Below are 21,306 nucleotides of genomic sequence, written 5' to 3'. Positions count from 1 at the left end.
TTTAACGGTATCTTATCGTTATCTGTTCTTTTATATACTATGTAACGAATTTTTATTAACTTATATAATGATTTACAATTTATACATATTCATATATATATATATATATATATATATATATATATATATATATATATATATATATATATATATTATAAATTTAGCATAAATGTATCTATATATGAATTTTTCATGTGATATTATACAGTGACTTCTCTATTAACAGCGCCATTCGCAAATACGTATGCAGTTGTAAACACAGTTAGGATACGGACGTCTACTGTTCAGCTGATAAAGTGTAATATTTGATAATTTGTTGTATCATATCAATTATTTTCTTAACCTTTTTTACTAAAATGAATACTAATATAATCAATATGTTGTAGTAGTAAATTAATACATGAAATTTTGATGGGTAATTAAAGTTACTGGTGGGCGATACAGTTACTATACAATGATGGGTAAGTAAAATTATTGTTGGTAACAAAAAACTCAAGTTGGTATTAAATAGTATTAGTAAGACTATATTTATATAATTTGTAAATATTTATAATTTTAACCTGTTAACCAGAGAGGACGAAAGTAATTTATCACAATAATTTCTTTTTTCTTCTGATAAATTAATATATGGATAATTTGTTAGTGCAATTGAAAAAGAAACATATTTCCTAATTCTTTATTTAACGGTTTATCCAAAGTTTTTATCTATATCTTAACCATTTCATTTTTATTTGCTTTTCAATCGTAGTTTTTTTTCCTGGTTAACAGGTAAAATATTCAATTTTTAAATGAAGTTAAATAATAACATTCTTTTTTATGCATCCTTCCTTGTCGACGAATCTTTAATTAAGTATATCGAAAAATATTTATTGAAAATATATAAGATGTCTATATTATTTGATTAATTTGAAGCAACTGTTTGTATTTTAGATTTTAATGTTATGAAGATCATAAGTCAATAAGTATGAGTAAGACACCTGTTTCAATACTACAAGAAATGATGGTGAAAATGCAAATGATACCAAATTATGAATTAATACATGATGGTGGAGGCACACACGTGAATACTTTCACTTACCGTGTTACATGTGAAGGACTTAGTGCAACAGGTACTGGACGTAGTAAAAAAGATGCAAAACATGAGGCTGCAAAAGCTATGCTTGAGAAAATAGCAGCTCATAGAGCTTATCCTCAACTACCAGCTTCCCCAGCACAATCTCCCATAAAAACATGTATACCAACAGTTATACCAGCTTCTCCAAGAATTCCACCAAATGAGCCTTTTGTAAATGCAATAGGTGCTTTACAGGTATTTCTTTACTTTTAATATTTGAGTCAGTATTAATTACAAAAATATATAATACATAGTCATTATAAATCTTTTATATTTTACAGACATTGTGTGCAGAAAATAATTTGCAAGAACCAGAGTATATACCTATCAATGATGAAGGTCCACCACATGCAAGAATTTTTACTTATCAATGTGTACTTTCAACATTTAAAGAAGAAGGAATTGCTACTACAAAAAAACAAGCAAAACATGAGGCAGCTAAAAAAATGTTAAATCGTATAAAAGAGCTTGTTTCTGTTAATTATCCAGAATTTCTGGATAATGATGAACAAAGTCAACTTAAAATAAATGATATGATAAGCAATTCTATTGCTGAAGCACGTTATCCTCAGTTAAATAGGTTTTCATCTAAGAAAGTAAATTTAGGTCTTAAAATTTCTGACTATCATATAAAATTGAAAAATTCTTTTATGACGATACGCCAAGAATTATTAACAAATTTACAGTCAATTAGACATGATACAAGTGATTACAATATGGTAAATACTATTTTATATAGATTACAAGAAATTTTGACACCATTAGCTATTCAAGTAACTATAACATTGTTAAATTCTATAAATCCAGATATTTTTGTTGTTAGTATAGAAACTGATACTTCTCCGTCTATTGTACAATGTAGTTCAGGGACAACTAAAAAAGAAGCTGAATATAAAGCAGTTCTTAATTTAATAGATTCGATTATATTACTCTTAAAATAAAATGTTTTGTATGTATATATGCTTTATGTACTATTAGAACATGACAAACTGAAATTTATATATTTTCTACTTGCTAAAGGGTATTTAAAAATCGAAAAAAACAAAGTAGTTAACACATAGTTAACATACAGATATTATTAAGTTAACGCTTCATTTCTTAAATTTCTGTAAAATACAACTTCTATATTAATTTTAAATATTGTAAAAACATGATTATTTTCTAATAATTTTTTGTTAGCTATTATAATTAATTATTGTATTTAAAATAATAAAAATGTTTGTAAAGATTAAATCACACTCGATCACGTATATAAATATTTTTATTAATTTTATTTACTTAATGTCACATAACAATGCTACGCCACGTAAAGTCCAATGACGGGGATTATGATCAGTCTGAAAATCGATGGAACCAACATATTTTTGATCAGTTCTTTGAGGTTTTCTATATATAGGGCATTCGTAAAGTTTTGGATCTTTACCAGCAGTTGTATTAATTGCATATATGTAAATTACGGGCATTTGTTCATATAAAACCTTCGGTTTACTCTCTATAAGTTTTCCAGCCCTACGATCAAGAGATGCACCTTCTAAAAATAATCCATGTACATAAACTCCTTCTTGAGGTTGTTCTTTAATATCTTCTTTATTAAAACGCGTTATAAGATTTTGTAATACTACAGAATCTAAAGCCCAACCTTTGTGTGCTCTAGTGACTTCCTAAATTATGTAATATTTTTAGAAAAACAGAAAAAATTATATTTATATTAGTATATAATATATATTATATTAATTATATTTATATTAAACATACGTACTTGTCTCATCGCTGTTAAAAATCCTTGAGGATTAAAGAAACCTGTCATCCAAAAGACTTTAGATCTTCCATGAGTACACCAGTGTCTAAATTGATGATCTCTTTCCAGAAGTTCCGTATACCAAAATCCTAAAGTAGCTGATTCCCAAGAAATTTTCAACCATTTTTCTGGTATACGGGCATCATACATAGAATCCAATGATTTACGCAACCCCTGACTCATTACAATAGTACCTTCGATTGCTAACTTTAAATTCGTTAATGTACTGTAAACTTCTTTGATGACTCTTGTGATTCTTGAAAGATAAAATTCATTTATAAAATATAACAAATGATTATATCGATATGATATCATTGAATACAATGGATAAAACATAATTTAAATTTGCGCATTACTAAAAGGATATCAAAAGTGAAATTTACCTATCTATTTCTTGTCTTAAGAAAATATTCATTGGTAATAATGCTCCCATTCTGTGGAGTGCTTCTTTTACTTCAAAAGAATTATATTGTTTTGGTAACTTGGATAGCATATCGTTTGCTAATTTGTAAACGATGGTTTCTCTAGTTTCACCACCTTGTGCACCACCTTCTTTTGGTTGTACACTGAGAATAGTATCCAAAATTCCCTTAGCTGTATTAATTTGATAAGTGATATCTGCATTTGGATGCAATCCAAATACTTCTGGATTGTCAGTCGTTGGAAGATTGTCAATGTAATCTACGTATGCCTGAAGATTTCGAGTTTGTGGTACTTTGTAGCCACGATAGAATTCGAATCCAGGACGTAAAAGAACATCACAGAACCATACATGAGTGAAAGTTGTTAATAAACGCTTATCAAAATCATCTGTAACTCTACCACCATATTGAACCTGTTGAAAGTTTTACATTGTTAAATAATATACTGTACATTTTTTTTTTCGAATTAATGTCGTTAAGAGCAAGGGAGGAACACTGTCCTTGCTATGCATCTATCATATCTATCATACCTCTCCGAGCATGTAACAGACTGTGGGCCAGGATACACCTTTCTTGGGATCCATATCATCAAGATGATTTTGAATAAATTGTATCGAGGCTGCGAAATCTGCTTGATTAAATTCGTAAGGTATATTCCAACCAAGTGGACCAAATTTTCTACGTTCTTGTACAACCGTATGTAAAAATGCTACAGCATATAATAATGGTGGCCATTGTGATTGCGTACTATAATCCAATGTATCCTGTGTTACATTTTGATAAGTTCTCTTTAAGCTAGCTCTGATACCTTGGGGTGGTTCGTTTGTGAATTTGATTGCCATCTAAAACCACATCGCTATAGTATCTTCTATTATATAATATCGAAATAATTAAATATTTGTTGCTTTCAGTATAAACCTGTAATAGACCAATAGGGAATTGTGGATGCACTTCTGTAGTCATCCATAATCTGAAGGCTTCATGAACGATATCTGTTTCAACGAGTGCATCCATTACTTCTGTGCAGAATGATAAAGATAAGTGAATATTCTGCAAAAGAACCCAACCACCTGTATTCATTGCATCCGTGATCATTCGCCGTGCATGGAATTCTTGTCCTTGACCCATAGACACTGATTTTAATTCTAAAGGAAAAAAAAAAAAAAAAAAAAAAATAAAGAAATAAGTAGATAAATATATCCGAATTATATTACATGGTTATCAATACGAATATAATTACGAATGGATTTCTGCTTGGCTAGTGCTGTAATTTGTGGGCTAGGATCTGAACCAATCGATAATAAACATATTAAAGGTGTTCGGACCTCCGATTCCAACCAAGTTACTTCTAAATCCAAGATTTTCGCTTCTCCATATTCTTTGCCCAAGGATTCAACAACGTATTTTTTTGCTTGAGATAAAGTTCTATCCGGACTCCAAGATCTGATAAGTAATAATTTCCTAAAAACGTCTAAATTTTTTTGATAGCCGCATGGCAATTCTTCTTCTTCAGGTTTTTCTTTTTCATACCAAACGCGCCATTCTTTTTCATTTAATTCGATTTTTGTTAAAATTTCCGAAAAGCTATCTAGTTTGCTAATTTCAACCAAATTAAGCCACGTTATATCAAGAATCCATTTGAATGGTTTTGGAGTAACCGCATTGAGATCTAAGGACGCACCACCTTTTATAAATGCATTGAATTCCGTATGAGTGATCGTACCATAATGGCAATCAATTTTCATGGCTAACATTAATGTGAATAAAGATTTATGTCTTTCGTAAAGACTTCTCAATGTGAAAGCCCATACTTCATATGTGAGATGTCGTAGTATCGTATTTATTCTTTCCTCGGTAATAGAACTTTTGACCGATCTCGTTATAGAATTGTCGAATATAGTTAGGAATTGCTTTAAAGAATTTTGATACATCACGTTAACGTTACTCATTTCTACGATTAAAAAGTATAAGATGGATCCCCTAGATGCAACCGCCCGAAATTCTTCTCGAGCTAATGTAATTTTCTTTTCGGTTAGAACCGATACTTTCAATTTTTCCTTTACCGATTCTGCTGTGGATTTAGTCTCTTGAAGTACTTCTATCAATTCTTCGTCGTCCACCAAAGATCCTACTGAGGATGTGAGTCTATGTAGTAAAGTACCCTCGAGTTCTTTCATGGAACGCTGATTTGTCATGACAGATTCAAACAGAGTTACTCTTTCAGCTTCTAAATCAGCTTTCTCCATAAGTATAACTCGACCCAACAATTGATCTTCTAAACCCAACATTGTCACAGTAAAATCTATTATAGACGTTTTTGCTGATATCTCGGGACTATATGCAGGATTTGGCAACTTGGTTGTAATGTAAAGCATGAAACCAGGCATTACATCACACTCTTTGTCTCCAACAATGACTTTTTCTATGGAACCCGATTTAATGAAGTTTTTCTCAAGCACGTTGTCAAGAACAGGATCAAGTTCTTCCGCTACATCTTCGATCAGTAAAGGTCTGCCTAACGACAAACTATCTTCCAAATGTGTTCGGAAATACTTATGATTTAAAGAAGTGATTTGCAATTCGTTGGAACATTCTTTGTTTTTAATCCACATTTTACCTTGATTTTGAGGATCCACTAATAAAGGGTAAGACGTGGATTTCGTAACGATTAATGCGTTTTGTACGGATAGCTCATCGTTCGGCAAACCTTGAAGTGTCCATTCTGACATAGTTGCGGTATCGACCAACATGTTGGTTATACTCAAATGTTTCGTAAATGGAATGACTTTAGTCTTTAAGATATCCATCCAAGCAATTACTAAGTTACTTCTATATTGTTGATTATAAGGACCGCAGTATGATAAGAAACCTGTCGCTAATAAAACATCACCAACTAAACGTCCTAATTGAAGTTTAAAGTCTTTACTCTGTTCGGTCCATCGAATCTTCTCACCTCCTAATCCATTAATGAGAGCCGTCGCTGCTGTCATTTTTCTGAGGCATATATTAGCAGCATCGGTTAATCTTTGTTTTTCCGAGACCGCGGCATCGTATTGTTCTTTCACAGTTTGAAGAGCCATCTCTCTTTCCGACAATTCTCTCTCAGCATTTGTCAAATCCTCCATAGCTACTTTCAGTCTTGCCTCTTGTAAAGCTAGATTAGCTTTTAATGGAAGAACTTCTTTATTCACAGAATGGAAAAACGCCATGGCTTTGGTCCATGATAACAACCCTGCCACGTCGCCACAAACTCGTCTGGCTGTTTCCATATTATAATCTTCCATCTTGAAATAAGGTTGCAGCAGTTCGACCATCTCATTGTTGATTATATCCTTTGGATAATTTTGTAATTGCAAGAGGAATGTAGTACTAGCCATTAACTTCAAGGATTCCGCCCATGAAGGTTTAGGACATTGCGTCGTGGGATCTGGTACGACTGAACCTATCTTACGTTGAAATAGAATCAATACGCAATCCATTATTCTCATTATAAGATGGGGCGGCCTTCCAAGTTTTCGAACGGTTGCTATATGAGCAGGTTTGATGGTATTCAAGGCAGCTTCCGCTTCCTCTAAAGCAGGCTTCGCGGCTTCGAGCTTTTCCTCTGCTAATGCTTTTTCTTCGGCTATGCATTCCACTAATTGTTCTGCTTTTTCTTTCACTTTTTGTACCTGATTTTTAAAAGCTTCCGCATGCATCGCTCTTTCCGTTACTTCTAGTAAAACCGTTTCTGCTTTTTCCGATGCCTGTACCAATTCCCTTTCCATTAAAGCTAAATCTTTTTTTAAAATTTCGACGGATATAGAAGCTTCTTCAAGCTTGGCCAAACCGGTGTCCATTCTTTTCGCACCTTCTCCTAGCTCGTGCTGCTTGTTACGATAAATATTTTTGTAACCTCCAATAAAATTAAGATAAGATTTCGGTGTTACGTGCGTTGCTCGTCGAAATCGCTGAAAATACTCCATTGAAGTTTTAGCTACGATATCCTGTATAGAACCAAGAGCGTTCACGAGTTCGATTTTAACTTCATTTGTACAAGCAATTTCAAAATCGTGGAGAAAATGTTGGGCAACTAAAACGAGTGCATTTTTAGGCCACGGTTGGAACCAGTCTATTGTACAACCGGATATTAATGCTGGAAAGCGTTGAGCTCGATTTCGAAATTTTTCTCCCACCGGTGAGAAACAGAAGACAACGTGTAGATTTTGACAGGTTCTTTGCAGAAAGAACTCCATTGTTAGCTCGTTATTGATAGTTTTTTTAGGATTCTCACGTTTCAGGATAGGTGTCAATTCCGATATGATCTCTGCTTGCTCATCGCGCGTAAATAAATTGCTGATTACACCAGAGCTCAAAATATTGTTTAAATATTCTAAAAACCCTTCCTCTTTGATATCCAGATCGGTAAAGATAAAAGTGGTGCCTTTTCCTTGAGCACCGCAAGATCGATAAAGAAATTTCAAATCTTCCAAAAAGTTTGCTACGTTGTAGGATCTTGTTAATGTGATTTGGAAGATTTTATAACCAGCAATGAAAGAGGATAACTTGGTGAGACTTTGTTTACCCGAGCCACCCACCCCTACTAACATGACATTTCCCTTTGGATGTCTTATCACTCTAGAGATTTTTACTAGATGTAACATTGCGTCGGGGAAAAATACAAGATCCATACCAGCACCTCGTTGCATTTCATTAAATTGTGTTAGAAACATCTCCAATCTGTCTCGTAATACTTGCTCATCGTAAACAGGTTCATATACCTTTGGTAATTCTACGTCAGCGTCCTCGCTTTCCTCTCCAGTGGGTTCAGGTGCGTCCCTGACATAAAAATTAATGTCAAGAATTTCATATTATAGTACTCTTCCGTTATGTGTTTAATAATTAGAGAATTACCTCATGAAATCTACAAACGCTGGATTTGGTTTCGTCATGTCGACATAATCATCGCCTAAAATATCTTTTACAACCTGAACAACTTGTTCCTCGAACCACTTCTTGTCCGATTGTATTGTAAATCTATCACTAAAAACCCGCATACATTCGTGTTTCCAGAGTGACATTAATATGCTTTCTGTATTTATTACCGTAGATAAAGTACCAACTATTCCTTGCCAAATTCGTGATAAATCTCGAAGGCTGAAAACGTAATGAAATTTAGCTGGAGTAGGTAATAACTTTACTCGCGTTCTTTCCCATAAAATTCGAGTCAACGGAACCATTTTTTTAATAAGATTTCTAATTTCATCAGAGAAGCCTCTTTTCGCATTGTAATGTCCCTCTCCGAGTATACTGAAAATATGATCGATCGATTCGTTGCTGGGTAAGGTACAGTTGAAAATGGAAAATTGTCGTTTCAATCTCGAAGGTATATCATTCCTTCCTCCGCCAGGTTGACACATAGCCGCTAGAAATGTTACGTCAACGATAGTGGTGAAATCGCCAGGTTTTTCGAGAGAATAGAAACCCTTCATATCCATAGTCTGTCGTACAATTTCGTTAGTGATTTGATCACCCCATTCGTTTATTTGCGGCAAATTTATGTCATCGATGAATATCAACATTTTCTTACCACCTGGCGGTCCAAACGTATTTCCCATACGTTTTTCAACATAACTTTCGATAGTTTTCTGAAATTGGCATGGGCTAGTCGCTGAACTAAAATTGAAGGATCTATTTAAGGTTGTATCGGAGTTCGCTTTTTTCATATATGATTTCATCATAACTGTTTTAGCAGATCCTTGTTCACCAATTAATAAAACGGCCTTATCTTGACGGCCAATTAAATCGATCAGATATTGAATACGTACATTATCGGGAATTGGCACGAGTACGTTACTATAATCAGGTGTCGAATATTCGGGATACACATAATTCGTTACCATACTTGTCCAAGTATCCCACTTGCCTTTTTCGGTGACAAAAAAATCAAAGACCTTTGCGTCGGGACAGTTTGCTGAGTTTGGGAGATCCCAACTTTTAAAGTTTTCTTTCAAATATACGTCATACTTTAATCTATCGGCTGTTTCCAAAAGTGCTCCCATACCCCAGATTAAAGCAAAAATGTAGAGACGTTTTAGATGTTCCGAAGTTATAGGTTGATATCTATCTCTTTCGTTATCATCATCTTCCCCATCTTCCGCCAATATTTCAGGTGGTATTAATCCTTCGAGTATAGAGAGCATTTGCTGAACGATATTACTTTGTAGGACATTGATGGCTAATAAAAGCGTTTGAGTAGACCAAGAATATACCTATATAAGTGAAATAAGAATTATATTTATTCTTTTAAGGAAACTTTTTTTATTTGAAGATATACCTGAATGAAAGAATCGGTAAAACACTGTTCTAAAATTTCTCTTTCAAGTGGCGATCGACGTTTGAGCCATGCTGTAACTACTGGATTCCAATCTAATCCTGAGGAACTCATATACACCATACCATTACGAGAAACTGTTGCAGGACTAGCATTATCGATGTCCTGTGGTTCGAAAATAATTTTACATGTAGGTGCCATTGCTAAACGATCGCCATTGGCAAGCGTTAAAGTTTTGTTATCGTCTAATACGGAATTTAAATTTTCGATCCATATACTATCGACTGGTCCATCAAGAACCATCCATACATGTTCGCCTTTTTTCAATTTCAAAGTTTTGCGCCAAAGTGCTGAAAAAATTCCATCTGTCCAATCATTCGTAGCTACATCTAAACGACCGAACATTTGAGCGGCTGTAATACTCTTTGGATTCATCCTCATTTCTCTGTCGAGTACAATATTAACATGATTGAATATACTTTCTATATGTGTTTATTAATAAACATTCTTTTCATTAATTACCTATGATAATCACCAGATTGAGTTAATGCTTTCATCAATATATGTATACACGTTGTTTTTCCTGCACCGGTTGGTCCGAGTGTCATAATACCATGTCGTACTCTTTGAGTTTCATAAAGTTGGATTAATTTTAAGACCCATGGTGGATGGTAAATCAATGAAGCTTCTTTGACTTGCTGACTAATTGCTGTCTCTAATTCTGGATACGAAGTTTTTTCTAAAACTTGATTTGGAAAAAGATCTGCTACCAATGATATAAACAATGGCTCGTCTTCGTCTGTAAAGAAATTTATTTACTGTTGGTATAATTATTTTTGGATTATAACAATTCTATTAAAATTAAATTATTGGTTATATGAACCTATGAGCTTTGAAAGATTCATATCTCTGAGAACACGCATAACAATTGTACTTTCCGAATCTTTGGAATTCACCCTCTTTGCGGCACCTAACGTTCTAAGTACGGATAAGATATTTCTTAAGCCGAAATCGTAATGAACCTTAAAAAAAAGGAATACCTTTAACGTAGAAATAGCAATGGGTTATCAAAAGAATTTTGAGAATATTTACTTGTTTGGTAAGTTGTTCCTCGCAAAGTTTATAAAGCGTATAAAATTTACGAGCTAGAGTAATATTTTCTAGGAATCCGCAGCTGGCCAATTTTACTCGTATAATTATTTGTCTATCGGGTACCATCATGGCTACGGTACGAAATTGTATTTTTAAATTCTCTGGGAGTTCTTTTCTACCCGCATATCCAGGATTCTATAAAAAAAAAAAAAAAGTATATGATAAAACTATGAAGGATGTACTTTTTATCCTGTTATACTACCATTGTAATAAATATTCCAAGTTCAGGGCACATATCTATTTGATCACCATCCGTGAATACAAATTGCTTCTTTTTTTCTTTCTTAGCAGCTAGAACAACAGCAACTTGCTGAGCGGCAACAGACAAGACAGGTAATTCGATTCTATTGAATTCGTCGAAACATCCCCAGGATCCACTTTGAGCCAATCCTTTGTAAATTCGGCCGAGTCCTCTATAATCCATTTGATCGGAGCAATTGAAAACCACGACATATTTCGCCAATGTCTTTCCCATATCTTTGACTGTCTCAGTTTTACCAGTTCCTGCAGGTCCGCAAGGTGAACCACCCATTGACATAGATAATGCTTGTGCTAATGTTATGTAACATCTGAGATATATCGAAAAAGGAAATATTTTAAATATATTAATGGATAGAATTTATTTAATAAGTTATACCTATCTGTTAATGGTGTTATAACGAGTCTTTCGGTACATCCTAAATATTCATTTTGATATACGAATTGTACATCTGTTATGGATATCATAGTTTTATCCATATCTTCTTTAAAATAAAATCTGCATTGCTTTAACCATTCGAAATCATTTATAGAGCGTACATTCATGCGACACTATAATAAAAGATTAATATTAAAGGAAATAAATTAGATTTAATTTCAATAGGCTTATATTTTTTATATTTTATTCACCAGTATATCAAAAATATCACGTTGATGCACGTGTATAGTGATCAACGTTTCGAACTTAGTCCGATCGATCTTTGAGAGATCTCGCGTAGTCTGATCGATCAAAGTATTCAACAAATCTAGAAATCTATTATTTGTTTCGCCCATGATTCTTTTGTCCGCACGTGCTTGCGCTAGAGCTAACTCAGCGTCTCTTGTCCAAATCATTTGAATTCCCAATATTCCTACTTGTGCCGGCATTTTATCCAGAAAATTTAATAAATTAAAACTAATATCATTTATCATCGAGTAGGCTTGACGAATAATGGAATGTAAAGATTGTTGAGATGTCTGTAGAAGCTGCATCAACCATGTCTCTACAGAACCCTCGGCTCGTACAGCTTTTTCCAACTGTAAAGTTAAATCTTCAATTATTGAAATACTTTGATAATTAAATTATGAATATATTTAATACTCACAGTTATCGTTTCACCTTCCGAAGAAATAATTGCAGTCATTTTATTATATTCTATGTCGTGAAATTTAACGTATTTAGTATTATCGAAAATCGAAAGCAAATGATTTTGTATTGTGTGCGAATCCGATGCTTGACCAAGTATCTCCAATAGCGCTGGATCGGATACGAAGAAAAATCTTGGAAACATCATGCGTTTTTTTTCTAAATATCTACAAATAAAAATGATCGTAGATTATCATCATAGATCAGAATCACGTTAATATTATATTTACCCGCTAAGAGATTTTTGACAAAGTTCTAGCTGTTCTTGCAAATGCGGTAAAAGTTGCTTTAATAAATCATCCCCTACGCAGCATGGGACAACACCAGGAGTTTCATGAGCCCTCTGCATAATTTTTTGCCAACTCTTATCGATTTTACTAAATCTTTTAGCCTCTTTTGGCAATTGCTTAGCTATATCTCCACCCACGAATACAGCCTCAAGATAAACCCACATATTTTGAACGAGTAACCATCTTTCAAGAATCTCGTTTGTATTCGAAAGGTCTGCAAGCCATTGCTGTATCTGTTTGCGAAAGGGTGCGTTATATCTATTCGACATCAAGGAACCCAAAATCATCAAACTGTCTTCTAGCTGCCCTATTGTTTCCGCAGTAGTATCTCCTCTGAGTAATAATTCTCCTCGATTGTTAAAAGTCATAAAGGTCAATTCGTGAGAAGACCACTCGTTTATTACTGTTCTTAATTTTGCTTCGATGTCCTTTTCTTTCATCGCGGATATACAAATGTCTTCGATATCTTCCTTGTACTTCAACAATGGCGCCTCAAGAATATTCTTCAAGCAAAAATTTTCATTTTCAAGATCGAAAGAGTAACCCATTACTTCGACGATTCTCTGCCAATGACGTGGCTTCATAGCTTTGTTTGCCATTAATTCCAATAACGGGCACATGTCGTTAAAATCATCGATCGTTTTTTTCAATGCAAAAAATGCAGGCCATTCTTTTAAACCCTTTGGTAATTTACGGCATCGATTTTGAAATTCCATCAATTCGTTATTAATATCTTCGATATTTACCTGTTAAACGAACAAACACATAATTGAATTTACATTGATGATAAAAATAAATAGTTTAATCTTAATTATGATTCTTACCTCACCCCAAGGTATATCGTAATAACTACTGACCCGATCGATAACGTCATTATACAATTTATATAATTTTTGCAACAAATTTAATTCCTTTCGAATTTGTGACAGTTCTGGATAATCTGTAATAGGCAATCCAAATAATTCTTCGCCGCTCTGATACGTTTGTAACTTTCTCCACATTCCATCGAATCTATTTTGAAAAAGTATTTGTCTATCGGAAGCATCTCTAGGACTTAAACCAGGCTGCATTGGTCCCGAAGATCTATATTCTTCGCAATAAGTCTCATTGTCTATACGGAATTTCTCGAGATTCTTTCTCAAATCATCTTCGAACTGAGGCTGGAGATTCAGTAATAAAACATGACTTTCTTGTGCACGTGCCAATAATTGTTGCCAAGTGTATCGAAGATTATCAACTTGTTCTAAGCACTCGGTATCAACAGGGACCTCATATCTCGTAACTATATTAAAAGCTTCTTCGATCGGATCAATTTTAAGCTCCATGTCGACCTCCTGATCACGAATTTTCTTTAAGGTATCCATTATGAGACGTACGTCGTCTAAATCACGTATTTGTCGATCCAATTTACGTTCCATTTCGTTTATTACCGCATAAACATATTCCATTTCTTTTCGATATTTCTTCTTCATGGCCTGACCAATTTTGTGTGTGGAACCTGAAGTTTAGAAGAATTTATAAGTTACGAATATAATGAACAATATTCTTATATGATAAAAGATTAGTAAACTTGCTCTTTATTTCCGTATAAAGTCCATACTTCAACCTTTCCGTAGATACTGCGATGGATCTTCCAAAAAGAATCATATCGGGTTCGGTGATTAAAAGATCTTCTAGTTCACCGTGTTTTCGTAAAGTGCTTTCGAATTCGGATAGGGAAACGTGCAAAAGTTCACGCATATTTCGTTCGTTTTTCCATAGAAATTTATAAGGTTCCCATCGTTCGAAAAAATTTGACAAATCCTAAGAAAGTACGTCAACTTTGTACAAAAAAGTTTGATTACTTTTGTAATCGATCAAATGATTTACCTGTTTAAGTTCTTGGGTGCAATTGTTCAACATCGATAATATCTTGACGATATCTTTATTTTCTATAACCATCGAATAAAAATTTCTTTTCTGAATCATAAATAACGGTTTCTCTTCGGAAATTATTTTATAAAGTCTGCGTCTTCTAGTTTTCAAATCTTCCGATTGTTCTTCCTTCTTTTTCATAACATCATCTTGCACGCGCATTATTACATCAGTAATATTTTTTTTAATACCCCATTGTAAATCTTTCCAACAATTCTATACGATCGAATGAATAATTTTATATAAATAATTACTAGCTATTTCGAATCGTGATATTTTTAATACCTTATTGCCTTTGACATTCCATTGTGGAACACCTTTCGCTACGCCGGTAATTATTTTCCCAGCTGTGCATAAAATTTCTTGTACATCGTTTAAAGTTGGTTTTACTGTAACTGTTGGTATCATTAGATTGGCGTGTAATAGGAACACAGGATTCGGAGGACAATCTATGAACATGAATGATAAAAAAGAAAACATATTTCCAATTGAAATTTTCCATTAGTACTTATTAATCTATCGAATTATTTACCAAAGTCTATATTTCGAACAAATCGTTTTCTTATAGCGTCTAAAGAGGCTTTTGTAACTTTTATCAACACATCCACGACTTTCCTGGAATAGTATCTTCTCATTTCAGACATTGCATTTCCAACCATTTCTTGCATTCCTTTTGGTAAACCACCATCTATCGTTACTAATTGATGAGGGTTATCGAAATAGTCCCACACGATGGACCAATCGTGTTGCTGTACTCCTTGTTCCGCATCCTTCTCTATTTTTTCTTTAAAAAAAAAAAAAAAGACCTTCATTTTTTTTTCATTTTTTTTACAATATTAAAAACTCTATAGGAAGTATCAAACCTTCTTCGATTAGTATATCAAATTGATTAGATTCAGCAATCTGTTTGAAATCAGCCGCGGCATTTTTAACTAAGCCTAAAACTTCTTCTACTGCTTCTTCCACCATCATACTTTTACGATACAGATCTATTGCGGCAATTCTACAAATTTCTTCCGTTTTTTCGATAAATTCCTCTATCGTCCATGGATCATTGGAAGTCGGTAAAGAATGTAAAGTGATCTTTTGCATGCTTTCTAATACGTGCAGAATTCTATGAAACAAATATGTTAGAGTTTATAAATTCTTAAATGCAACTACTTTGCCTTATTTAATACCTATTAGAATATACATCATGGATTCTAGTTATAAGTATGTCAAAGATCTTGATTTGTTCTCTTGTATTTTGGCAAAATTCTTTCCAATCAGGTTGCGTCCATGTTAACAATGTCAAAGCAGGTTCGAATAACGACGCGACATGTACCAAATGTGGCAAAAGAAGTGGCCTAACTTCTAATTTCACTCGTTGAGCCGTTGTGACAAATTCTTCTATTACTAACTGAAGAGAATTCGCGATTATCGTGAAATGATCACGTTTAGCCAATATCGTCAGTGCAACGATAGGAATGTTAAAGTTTAACTTCGCAAGACAATCAGCTTCACGAAATAAAAGTATGATACGACTTTCCAGATTGACCTTGATCTTTCCTGTTTTTTGATCGATCGCCAACAATGATCTGTACTTCGAAAAAGAATGAATATTAGCCTTTATTCAATCAAACTTCATCGAATCTATAATTACCGTTTTAAGCAATCTTCGATAATCCATGAATTTTGATGTGTCCAAACTTCGGAAATATCCGATCGATATTGATTTAAGACGACGAGCGCTTGTGCGTAACGTTTCTCTAAATCTCCAGTGAGAGGTAACGTTTTTAAAACTGGATGACTCGTCACAGAAGTAGTTAATTCGTTTAGATGTACTCTGAGAGATTTTTAATTTGATAAGCGTCATATACGATTTAAACTTTGTTCAATAGCAATTATCTTCTTATCGACTTACATTAATGAGTTTGCCCAAGTTACTCTACCAGCTATAGGAGGCATGTGTCTGGGCAATGGTGGATCGTCTCGTTGTTTTTTAAATAATTTCAAAATTCTTTCGATTTCTCTATCACAATATTTGATCACAATGTTATATTTCTCTTCGAGTTTCGTCAATGGAATCTTTTTGCTAACCTTACGTAGAATAGAGTGCTCATTAATCATGGATAAATAAAAAATTCATAAATTTGAGCTAATATTATACTTTACCTTCTCGAATCGCGTTAAAAAACGTATACCTTGTGGAGTTTCCCAAACATCGGCATAATTTTTCTCAATGATATCGCCAATATTTTCTTTCAAATTATCCGTCTTCACCATAAACTCATCATAATCTGTATCAAATTCAAAGTTTCTTGGATCTAAATAATCATAAGATTTAGTCGTAGCTATTTGCTTAGACTCATCGAAAATTTTCATAGCATCTTCTAAAGCTAAAAAAATGAATAAAATTGTATCTGTAATAATTGATCTTAATTATATCGAAATATAAGCGTACATTCTCCTAGTAATAATCCTTCCATTCGTCTTTCGAACAAATTCTGATAATCTTCGATGAGATCGAACATTGTAAGAATCTTTCTGATTCTCGCACAAAAAGAATCAAATCTTCCAAAAACGTGAGTTTCAGAAAAGGAAAATTCTTGTTCCGTTACGGCCGGTGAACATCGTACTAATCTGTATGTTTCTCTGTATGACCTTGAACGAAGAACATATTGCTATTCAAAAAAAAAAAAAAACTAAAGATTTAATAGTAAATTCCTTTCGAATGAGAAATCGAATAATTACTTGTTCAATCTTAAACAATGTTTTAATCTCGATCTAACAGCCATTCTGTCCTGACCCCAAATCGTTTCTTTTCCTCTTTTCGTGACGTAATCACGACAAGCTACTATCATTTGATTAGTAATTTTGATCATTAACGAACTGGTTCGTTCCGAAGTATTATAAAATTTGGATACACTGTATATCAATCTTACAGTTTGCAACAACGATATCAGAGAATCTTTCATTTTCACCTGAAATAATTAATCAAAATCGATGCTTTCTAAGGAACGAATCGATCATTGAATCTTTTTTGAAAGATCATCTTACTGGATCGTCGAGGTATAAACAGTGACAGCACTTTTCTAAGGCCTGAATAAACTTAGCATTATCTTTTGCTTCGTTGTAGCAATAAGTCACTTCGTCCTCGGTGTCGACCCAATTTTTAATGTAAGCCGAGCGAACTACTTGCAAGCACAAAAGTGACATACGCACTTCGTGATCCTGAGAACGAAATAAATTCGTTTATCATAATAAAAATAAAATGTTAAGATTTTAGTCTTTAGGAAAAAAAAAAAGAAAAATTAATATGGAACCTGTAATCGACAAACAAGTTGACTAAATTGCGCTCCTCTTCGTTTCCAATATTCCAATTCTTGTTGTGGCCCAGAATTATCGTTCTCTCTTTTAACTTGCTTACTCTCCGCCATGAAATCTTTTAATTTCTTTATCCATACTTTTACTCTTTCCTCAACTTTAGTTACGGCATTTTCTTTAGACATGAAAACTTTTGCTTCCTCAAAATTATGGACGTTCATCATTATATTTTCACCATCGTCAAATATATTACCTTCCAAAGTTACATCTTCGCATACTTTAAGAAAAAGTATTAATATATTTATTTCATATTTAAAAAATATTTAAGCAGTTGTCTAAATAAAGATAGCTAAGCTCATTACCTTTTAAAGCGCTACTAAATGATCTAAGACCAGGTAACAAAAGAGTTTTTATCATTGGACAATCATCTTCTCCTTCTCCAACTGAGTGTGCCAATGCCTCCATAAAAACATTTTCAACGATACGTTGAATCGATGGTACGATGCCGATCTTCATAGTATCTATAATGCCTGTGTACAAATCCTTTTGAAATCCTTCTTCAGGTAATTGTTTTGAAAGATTAATTCTAAGGGATGAAGAATAAAAAAAGTAGAATATAATTTTTGCAATATTAACTAAACAATGAAAAAACAAAATAAATACCGAAACATGTAAATACAAATCCCTGTACAAGGAACCTGCCAGCCGTCGGTTAAAAAAAGTTTCTTTTTTGTTGCTTCCTTTGTTTCCTTTTGTAATTCTTTTACTTTCGACATTGACGTATTTGCAACGATTCGAGCACCTGTAGATTTCGTTTGCACCTGTTAAATCAATTGTAATTACTAATTATAATTATAATTAGTATATATACGTAATTGTAATATACGTATAAAAAAAATGTATAAATTTACCGTATCGAGTGGACGCGATGGTTCCATTTCAACGACCTCTTGGTAAAACCAGACTAGAGTTGATCTCGTGTGAGGTAAAAACAGTTGATTGATTTCATCTAGCATATCGCCTTCGAAAACATGGTCCATTATCTCGTGACGTGTTAACTGTGTCGCATCCATCAAAAGTTGAAAAGCAAATTCCAAACGAGGATCCATTTCTCCTCGTCTAGCCTTTCTCTCGCATTCTTCGCGTCGTTTCTGAAAAATAATGATCTTGGATTGTCAAAATAATTGAGATCGGTCTTCTAATTCTACAGAATAATTAAATCGATAAATAAATAATTGTTCGATTTGAATTTGAAATTTGGCTAATTCGACCTGAACAATGTCACCAGAAAATTCATCTTCGCTTTCCTCATCAGAATTGTCTGATCTGTCTTGGACCATACCAGGTCCTTGGACGAACATGTTTAAATAAGTAAGAACCGATAGATGATCGTGCTCGAGTATCACTGCTAAGAATGGTGTAGGTATTGTGACGACTGAAATCGGAAAGTTCTCGTGGATAGACGACGTTTCGAAGGAACGGGTAGGTTAGCAGTATCACTATTTCGTGTCTGGCACCACCCTTCCACGTATCCTTCGTGTCTTCTACGTGGGAATTTCCTCGCAATTCTACCTTTACTAGTCGATATTACAACGTGTCTTTTCTCGCAGCTAAACTTACACAATGAACTATTTGCAAATGTGGTTGATCATAATTTTTCATATTTACAAATAGGTGAGCTTAAATATTTTAACTTTTGTTCTCATTAAATCCATTCTATTTTAACAAAGTGAATATCTTATTATTAATTCTTTCTTAGTAAAAATATAAAATTGTTTTAACGTTACTCCAAATGATATACGTCTCAGCTTAAAAATAATATATAACTTTTCCCGAAATCTTGAACAGAACGGTAAAAATTTGCTTTTTAATGAATTTGTTTACATTTATCTTGATTATCCATCAAGTCAAATAAAATTGTGTTATTTTAGGATTATCTGTAGTTTGCATTTATAAAAACTATTAATTCTTAATGGATCGGTTTTATATTGTATTATAATATAAACAAATTCCTGAATTAGAAAAATTGTGCGATAAAACTTTTTATCAAATTTTATATTTATGAAATATTTTATAATTATGAAATATCAAAAAAAGGCTACTAAAACAGATTATTTATCGTTAAAAGTAGAATTAAGTGCATATATTTTTTGCCAATATATAAACATTTTTATATCAATGTATAGTTTCAAATCATACATTACATCTATTTAATATATCGTCATAAATTTTCTTTTCATAAAGAAATGATTTATTATTTGTAAAACATAAAGCGTGCTGCTATACATGAATCGTGATTAATTTACAAACATAATTTATATTATGTGATTAATTTATAAACATAACTGTTGGTGCCTTTATGATATTATAATATATATCGAACTAATGTTAAAATGCACGATTTTAATCAAAATCAAATGCATTAAATAAATCGAGCTACTACACGAATAAGCATAACTCGGATTAGAAAGTTATCTGTTACTAAAATCGAATAATATACTCACGCCACATGTTATATGTACGTGAAACACGTAATATTCTACAGTATTTTCCTTTGAATAACATATGAACCTATGTATGAGGGGGTGTAATTTTGAACGACGATTTGTACATATCTGTAGCATGTAAATACACTTGTGAATATATATTCCCTCTACGCAAATTGCTGACCTATCTCAACTTTATTATCCTCTTCGTTGCATGCGATCGCACTAAAATGTAGCACTTTGTTCCTGTTTTTTAGATAACGTTTAAAGAAAGGGGATTCACTATGAAAGTTCGTAAACAAAACTCATTCGAAAAGTTTTGTTAAAAAAGTTACGTTTAAAGTTTACGAGATAAGTATTTAATTTCTATAAAACTGTTACAAATCCTATTTCGTTACTCAATTAGTATAGTCATGCAATAGTTTTACTTAAAATGAATTCCTTGATAGTAATATAATACAAATCATTAAATCATTTGAATGATTATTATTTTAATATCGAATTAAAAAGAAACATAATTAATTTATTAACTTTTTTAGTTTCTTATATATATTCTTAATTATTGCTTACTCTAGCTTCTTCTGTGGTTTCGGTCATGTCAAAAATTTTTTTCGTCGTTCCAAAGTAGAAGAAATAGTCCGAACGATGCACGTCCTTATGCAACTTGCACCGTAATGCGACATTAACTGCGTATCTAAGCCTTACTGCTTGCCCTATCTCTCCCCCTTTGTCTTTCCTCTCCTCCTCCTCCCGTTCTTACTTACTCTTATTCTTCTTTTATTTCAAAACTATAATTAATAAATCATATCAATCATCTTTCAATTCTCTATTCGCTAACTTTAATATTCGATTTAAACTGTCGAGATTTTTCATTAACTACTTTTTATTTCAACAATGTGGAAATATTGAAAAATAAAGGAAAATAAAAGAAAATGTAATTACGCAAATTAGATATCTATTTTTTCAAAAGAGAATAATTATTAGATATAATCGAATAATAATAAACGATATTATCGATGACAGAAGATCGTAAATTTTATATCAGATAATCGTTATAACTATAACAATGGAGTTAGTAATGATTAAAAGCGTGTATCGAGTATTGACTAATGGTCGGCTGATAGGCC

General features: G+C 32.9%; 2 protein-coding genes across 7 annotated transcripts; one reads left to right on the top strand and one right to left on the bottom strand.

The window, feature by feature from the left end:
• The first annotated feature begins 226 nt into the window (after positions 1-226).
• LOC124950870 (RISC-loading complex subunit TARBP2-like) lies at positions 227-2,906 on the top strand. Of its 5 annotated transcripts, none has more exons than XM_047498289.1 (4): positions 227-298; positions 390-461; positions 931-1,309; positions 1,396-2,904. In XM_047498289.1, the coding sequence occupies exons 3-4, from the start codon at positions 965-967 to the stop codon at positions 2,053-2,055; spliced, it is 1,005 nt and encodes a 334-aa protein (XP_047354245.1). In that variant the 5' UTR covers positions 227-298; positions 390-461; positions 931-964; the 3' UTR covers positions 2,056-2,904. The 5 variants fall into 5 exon arrangements, with proteins under 5 accessions (XP_047354245.1, XP_047354244.1, XP_047354243.1 ...); XM_047498288.1 differs by having other exon boundaries at positions 387-461; XM_047498287.1 differs by having other exon boundaries at positions 227-461.
• On the bottom strand, positions 2,315-19,054 carry LOC124950868 (dynein axonemal heavy chain 5). Of its 2 annotated transcripts, none has more exons than XM_047498281.1 (34): positions 18,965-19,054; positions 18,605-18,844; positions 18,357-18,514; positions 18,056-18,279; positions 17,693-17,970; positions 17,427-17,600; positions 17,121-17,350; positions 16,831-17,030; positions 16,542-16,765; positions 16,291-16,466; positions 16,030-16,212; positions 15,566-15,964; positions 15,251-15,501; positions 14,920-15,171; positions 14,673-14,836; positions 14,343-14,603; positions 14,048-14,276; positions 13,298-13,971; positions 12,414-13,219; positions 12,143-12,350; positions 11,688-12,074; positions 11,437-11,609; positions 11,002-11,368; positions 10,740-10,934; positions 10,531-10,669; positions 10,170-10,446; positions 9,651-10,092; positions 8,228-9,585; positions 4,575-8,152; positions 4,253-4,479; positions 3,865-4,176; positions 3,296-3,747; positions 2,874-3,168; positions 2,315-2,775 (listed from the first exon to the last, which is right to left on the bottom strand). In XM_047498281.1, the coding sequence occupies exons 1-34, from the start codon at positions 19,052-19,054 to the stop codon at positions 2,389-2,391; spliced, it is 14,010 nt and encodes a 4,669-aa protein (XP_047354237.1). In that variant the 3' UTR covers positions 2,315-2,388. The 2 variants fall into 2 exon arrangements, with proteins under 2 accessions (XP_047354237.1, XP_047354238.1); XM_047498282.1 differs by having other exon boundaries at positions 14,920-15,162.
• Between the last annotated feature and the right edge of the window lie 2,252 nt (positions 19,055-21,306).

Source organism: Vespa velutina, chromosome 8, assembly GCF_912470025.1.
Source record: "Vespa velutina chromosome 8, iVesVel2.1, whole genome shotgun sequence".
Lineage (NCBI taxonomy): Eukaryota > Metazoa > Arthropoda > Insecta > Hymenoptera > Vespidae > Vespa > Vespa velutina.
This window is presented reverse-complemented; position numbering and strand designations above follow the sequence as displayed.